The following is a 6440-nucleotide window of genomic DNA, read 5'->3' on the forward strand; positions in this document are numbered from 1 at the left end:
CGAAGCGACGTATACTGCGAAGCGACGTATACTGCGAAGCGACGTATTTATGGATTTTTCCACTTTATTAGACATTTTTGGGCTGATGCGACTTATAGGGCGGTGCGACGTTTACAGAGGAAAATACAGTATGTTTTAAATACATGAAAGTGTTTTTTTCATTTAGTTAGCTTGTAGCATTTTATAAACTGATGGAAATTTAACATTTAGAAGTTTTATATCTTGCTAACATGAAAAGCAGGTGATAATGCAGTCTCCTGCGTATGCAAGTTGTTTACCTGTTAGCAAAATATCTTGAACCAACAAGCGGATCTAAATGACATTTTACGGAAGTAATCACTGGATTAGATCTACAACTGATTCACTTTTGGAATCAGTTTGATTCAGGATGGCTTCCACTGCTAATCAACCCAGGTGAACACAAAAATGGCTATAACTCCATCATTTTTAATACATTAGGCTAAAATTGCATGTGGTAGTAGCTGAGAGTCATCCACAACATGTTCTCTGAGCTGTAACAAGACAAACTCTTTGTTTAAAGCCTTGACATGCATGGCACCTTCAAAAAATGCCACTTTCCTTTGTGAAAGTTTTCTAATTGTGCAGCACTATCCCCCCCCCCCCACACACACACACACACATTTTGTACCATACTGTAAGACAATTAAAAAATCAATACAACATAACAAAACTTTGTTTAGAATCTGTTGCTTTATCCACAGTCACATTCTGCTTGTTGCATATTTTTATAAGCACCACATAATGCTGACACTTCCACCCTGTCTGGACAGACAAGACAAAAGCAAAACTGAGCCAATTCTTACAAGTCTGAATTACACATCTTTTTTTTTTATTATTATTATTCATCACCGCATCAACACCAATCACACTGTGTGGCATGGGAACGCAGCACTCCATTCCCTAACCCTCTCCCCGTTCTTCCCCGTCGGCCTGTGAGTGATAGATAAGAAACGATTAAAGAAATGAGAATATGGAGCGGGAACGAAGCGAAGTCAGAGGAGGCGAGGGTAACGCGGTGAAGATAGGCGGGGAGGGAGAAGGTGGCGGGATGCAGAGATAGCAAAGCTCTGGGATAGAAAAGAGGAAAAAAGGAGGTGATGGTAGCCAAGGGGGAAAGCACGAAGAGAAGAGATGAGGAAATAGAAGAGATAGTAGAGGGCCACGGGGATCATGAGATAAGGCTGAATCATCTTTTAAGTGATGACCTTAAAAACACACATTCAGCTGGATGCCAAACCCCCGGGCCTTGACTGTGAGTGTGTCAGAGTGTGTGTAGGTGTTTTCATTTGGACATGTGCTTTAGGACACCGCAAACCACTCTGCGTTTGCAAAAACACTGAGAGTGGCCCTTTTAGCATGACGGGGTTGTTAGCTTTCATCTTTCTGTGAAAGAAGGGGCATCAGACGAAACACACACATATTATCAGGCGTCCTCTTCTGCTGTAATGTTAATTAAAATTGTACAAAATATACAAAGAATCACTCAAGCTAACGAACTTCCTTTATCCAACAAAGTTAAGTCGGGTCCGCTGGATGGTTTCTTTTTGTTGAAACGTTTTGTCTTTCATCCACAAGACTTCTTCAGTCCGAGGAGCCACAACAAACTCAGTCTTATAAATAGCACCTTCACATAGTGAGTCAACCTGTTTGATGGTAATAAGATGGTTCTGGAGCTCGCCCTCTCCCCCGTCGACTCCTCTGAAGCAGCCGTGGCCAAAGTTTACCTGGATTATTGAGCATGAACTTTGGTGGTTTGAACCACTTTGGCCATGGCTGCCTTCGAGAAGTCGACGGGGGAGAAAAAGACAAAGAGGAAGGGAAAAGAGAAAGTATGATGGATGAATTTGAAGAGGACATTGAGGTAGTTGGAATGAGGACAGAGTGAAATCAAGGAGGTTGACTCGCTGTGGCGACTCCTGAACAAGTCCTCTGAAAGCCATATCTGGCCTCCGAGTTCAATCCATCCAACACAGAAATCACTCAATTATTAAAAAAAATAGGCATGAGCATAGCAGCTCCATTAACCTCCACTGTTTAAAACTGAACCAGAATGTCAGTTTATTGGGAGTTACCATGTTGTATTATTGGAGATAATTTGCACTAGATACATGTCATAGTGCTGTCAATGCAAATGTCCCCACACACCCTGGTTTAGCTTTTAGTACTACTTTGTACGTCTAACTTACCTTTTCATACTTTTAGCTAACCTTTTCTTGTTTTACGTTGTAGCCAGTCACTTGATATTTTTAGTGTGAAGTATTCTGCTTCTTTTGCTTAAGCAAAGAAAGTCATTCAGCTTTCAGCATCCATGCTGCATTTTTGCAAAAAATACAATTTCACTAATCTCAGTTTATTTTATTTGAGCTATCTTTTTTTTTCACAGTTTGCTACTTCCAAAAGATGTAGTTTTTATTTATTTAGATATAAGAAAAACAACAGATGGACTATTTAAAGGTGGTTTAAAGAGACTGAAGTGGCAGTGTGAAGACACAGTTGTACTTCTTTCATTTATTATTTTAGTTCTCGGGGTTTTGTCCATTGTGTGTGTGTGGGGGGGGGGGGGGTTGATATTTTCTTTTTAATCTTGTTTTCCTATCTGAAAATCATTTCCTCTTTAATTTGACTTGCTGCGCTCAGCCCATTGACCTGTTACTCTCCTGTTTTTTTGTTTCATTCAGCAGTTTGGTCCCTCTGTGAGCTCCCTGCGCCTCGCTGCTGTTTTAGCTGCCTTTCTGTCTCGCTGTTTATTTGCTCGGCGTCTGTCGGCTTCTTGCTTACGCCTCTTCTGTTTCTTTGTGTCAGTGTTTCTCCAGCTGTCAGAGTTTCTCTCTCTCTGTAAGTCACTTTGTCCCTTTCCTTTCTTCTCTCCTCCAGCATCATCTGTCATGTAGCCTCTACATTAACGTCCACATGTGTCTCCGTTTGCTCTCATGGCTTGCATGAGCATGGCTGAGTGAGCTTGTGTGTGTGCGTGTGTGTGTTTACTCAACCCAAAGCTGCGTGTTTGTGTGTGAATGTCTGAATCATCACAGTCCTTCTGTTTGGGGTCTAGCGCATTCCTCACTAATCTAATTTTGTTTTGACTATAATAACAGATATTGGAAAAACATCTTCAATATCTCAACACTAATTCCTTCATATCGTGGACCATGGGCTTCCATTAACAACTGACAATGTGGAGGAATGTGCACTTACTTTTAACACATTTTGTCTGTTTAACACATTTGTGGAGGATCTAAACGATTGTTATTCCCACTCATTACATGCATTTTTGTCCAAACGGGTCATGTTTCCAGTCACCTTTAATGGTAAGATGGTTTGGTTGAATGTTGATGTGTCTCAGGTCCCTTCAGAGGACTGGAGCGGTGGATACGGCGGTGGCGGAGCGGCGGACAGCGGAGGGGAGATCCCCTGCCGTCGAATGCGGAGCGGCAGCTACATCAAAGCCATGGGTGACGATGACAGCGCCGACTCGGAGGCGAGCCCGAAAGCCTCGCCTAAGTCTACTTTGATTGCCCAGAGAGATGCCTTCAGACGTGCCATCAGCATGGATCAAAGGTCAGAGGTCACACACTCTGCTTCACATAAGAGCCGGACGCTCCAGACTTACCTTTGCACTAAGCTAGGCTGACAAAATGCTGACAATTAGATGTCTGTATAAGTGTAAACACAACCAAGATTAAAAAAAAATAGTAAGATCACCATGGCAACTACACACCTGTGTCCGTCACTCCCTGATTGTGCTCTTAATAAGCAGAAGATGACTGAGTAATAAGTCTCTAAAAAACAAAAGAAGTAATGCTAAAAAATGTCCTTGACTGCGCATCGCAAGATTGACCGATCGTAACAAATGTTAATTTTTGTGTCTACACTGTTTCATTCAGAAGATTTGACCGTTTAAAAAGATCCTTCGCTTCTAGCTTCGATGAAGCTTGTTTCTGAGCTTAGTGGTCATGGAAGTACCGTAATTGCCGCCGTACACGTCGCTCCACCGTATAAGCCGTATCAGTCCAAATATATCTAACGAAGTGGGGAAAAAACATAAATATGTCGCTTTGCTATATAAGTTGCATCTATTATGCATCACCATTGACGCGTCGCGTTTGTTACGCGTCACCGCTGTCAACCTGGAAATGTGGGCCGAACCCAGAAATGTGGGCCGTTGTTGGGCCAAAAATCAATTGGCTGCCAAATGGCAGTCGCGGGAGCATGCACTGGAGGACTTTAACAAGAATTTAACAAGATTAACACTTAAAACAATTATTTGTTTGCTAGAAATTATAGCAAAGGTGTGACTCAGTTGAACTTTTCCTTAATAAATGCACTTTGATGTCAAATCAGCTGCATTTCACCTGGGTGGCACAGCGAAATGCAGCTGATTTTATGTTTGTTCCAGGAGATCCAGGGTGAGATGAAGGTGGTTTGGTATGACAAGCCAAGTGTCTCATTAATAGACACTTTTACCCATTAATGAGACACTTGGCTTGCCATGTTACTCGAGTGCCCTCTAGCGGCTGAAAATGGTAGTGTTCAATATTTTCCATGTCAGAATGAATGAAATTTTCAGATCTCGGACAAAAATTGGGTTATAAATATGGGGTAAACATAAATACATTGCTTCACTGTATAAGTCACAGGCATACTAATTTATGCAAAAAAACTTCTACATATACAGCGAAAGCCTCCCTGGTAAGGTCTATTCGGGGGTTCTGGAGAGGAGGGTCCGTCGGATATTTGAACCTCGGATTCAGGAGGAGCAGTTCAGTTTTTGTCCTGGTCGTGGAACACTGGACTAGCTCTATACTCTCAGCAGGGTCCTGGAGGGTGCGTGGGAGTTTGCCCAACTGGTCTACATGTGCTTTGTGGACTTGGAGAAGACGTTCGACCGCGTCCCTCGGGGAACCCTGTGGGGGGTACTCTGGGAGTATGGGGTACCAGGCCCTTTGATACGGGCTGTTAGGTCCCTGTATGTCCGGTGTCAGAGCTTGGTCCGCATTGCCGGCAGTAAGTCGGGCTCATTCCCGGTGAGAGTTGGACTCCTCCAAGGTTGCCCTTTGTCACCGATTCTGTTCATAACTTTTATGGACAGAATTTCTAGGCGCAGCCAAGGTGTTCAGGGGATCTGTTTTGGTGTCCTTAGGATCACGTCTCTACTTTTTGCAGATGATGTGGTCTTATTGGCTTCATCAGGTCGTGATCTACAGCTTTCACTGGAGCGGTTCGTAGCCGATTGTGACACAGCTGGGATGAAGATCAGTTCCTCCAAATTTGAGGCCATGGTCTTGAGCCGGAAAAGGGTAGAGTGCCCTCTCCGTGTCAGGGAGGAGGTCCTGCCCCAAGTGGAGGAGTTCAAGTATCTTGGGGTCCTTTTCACGATTGAGGGAAAAATGGAGCGTGAGATCGATAGGCGGATAGGTGCAGCATCTGCAGTGAAGCGGGCGCTGTATTGCTCTGTCGTGGTGAAGAGAGAGCTGAGTCAAAAGGCAAAGCTCTCAATTTACCGATCAATCTACTTTGTACGTTCCTACCCTCATCTATGGTCATGAGCTTTGGGTTGTGACCAAAAGAACGAGCTCTCGGATACAAGCGGCCGAAATGAGTTTTCTCCGCAGGGTGTCTGGGCTCTCCCTTAGAGATAGGGTGAGAAGCTCGATCATCTTTGAGGGACTCAGAGTAGAGCCGCTGCTTCTTCACATCGAGAGGAGCCAGTTGAGGGGGCTCAGGCATCTGGTTAGGATGCCTCCTGGTTGCCTCCTTGGTGAAGTGTTCCGGGCACTTCCCACTGGGAGGAGACCCAGTGGAAGACCCAGGACACGCTGGAGGGACTATGTTTCTCAGCTGGCCTGGGAACACCTTGGGATTCCCCCGGAGGAGCTGGCCCAAGTGGCTGGGGAGAGGAAAGTCTGGGCCTCCCTACTTAAGCTGCTACCCCCGCGACCCGACCCCGGATAAGCGGAAGAAGATGGATGGATGGCTGGATGGATGGATGGATATACAGAGAAAATTACAATAAATTATAGTTTGGATGTGAAACCAAACTTCAAGTTCTTTGGCAGTGAAAGACACGCTGAGGGAAAGAAAATAAAAATTGCCAAGGTTTTGATGTATGAAATATGACGCTGAGGAGTGTAGGAAGTGTTTAGCTTCATAATATTTGAAATGTTTAGGCCACTCACAAGTTAGTGTAAGACAATATTACACTTTATATTTTATACTTCATATTTTTGCTATTTTTTTCTGTAACTGGGACCTTGAGTACACAATTTCGTTCCACTTCACGTACTACATGTGATACGAATGACAATCAAGAACCTTGAACTTCAAATGAACGTTTAGTGGTTAAACTCTTAAAATATAATTAAACATAAACTGTGTGGGATTCCTGGTTTCCCTCTGTCTGTTTGTGTCTGTTTGTGTCT

At 43.8% G+C, this 6440-nt stretch overlaps 1 protein-coding gene across 1 annotated transcript in view; it reads left to right on the forward strand.

The window, feature by feature from the left end:
- The window catches only part of dlgap3 (discs, large (Drosophila) homolog-associated protein 3), a 31201-nt gene that overhangs the window by 10401 nt on the left and 14360 nt on the right, over window positions 1-6440 (forward strand). The window contains exon 2 of the mRNA XM_037693207.1: window positions 3365-3579. Within this exon, the coding sequence (XP_037549135.1) occupies window positions 3365-3579 (215 nt within the window). The remainder of the gene's footprint in view (window positions 1-3364; window positions 3580-6440) is intronic.

This window comes from Nematolebias whitei, chromosome 19 (assembly GCF_014905685.2).
Source record: "Nematolebias whitei isolate Nwh7 chromosome 19, NemWhi1, whole genome shotgun sequence".
Classification (NCBI taxonomy): Eukaryota; Metazoa; Chordata; class Actinopteri; order Cyprinodontiformes; family Rivulidae; genus Nematolebias; species Nematolebias whitei.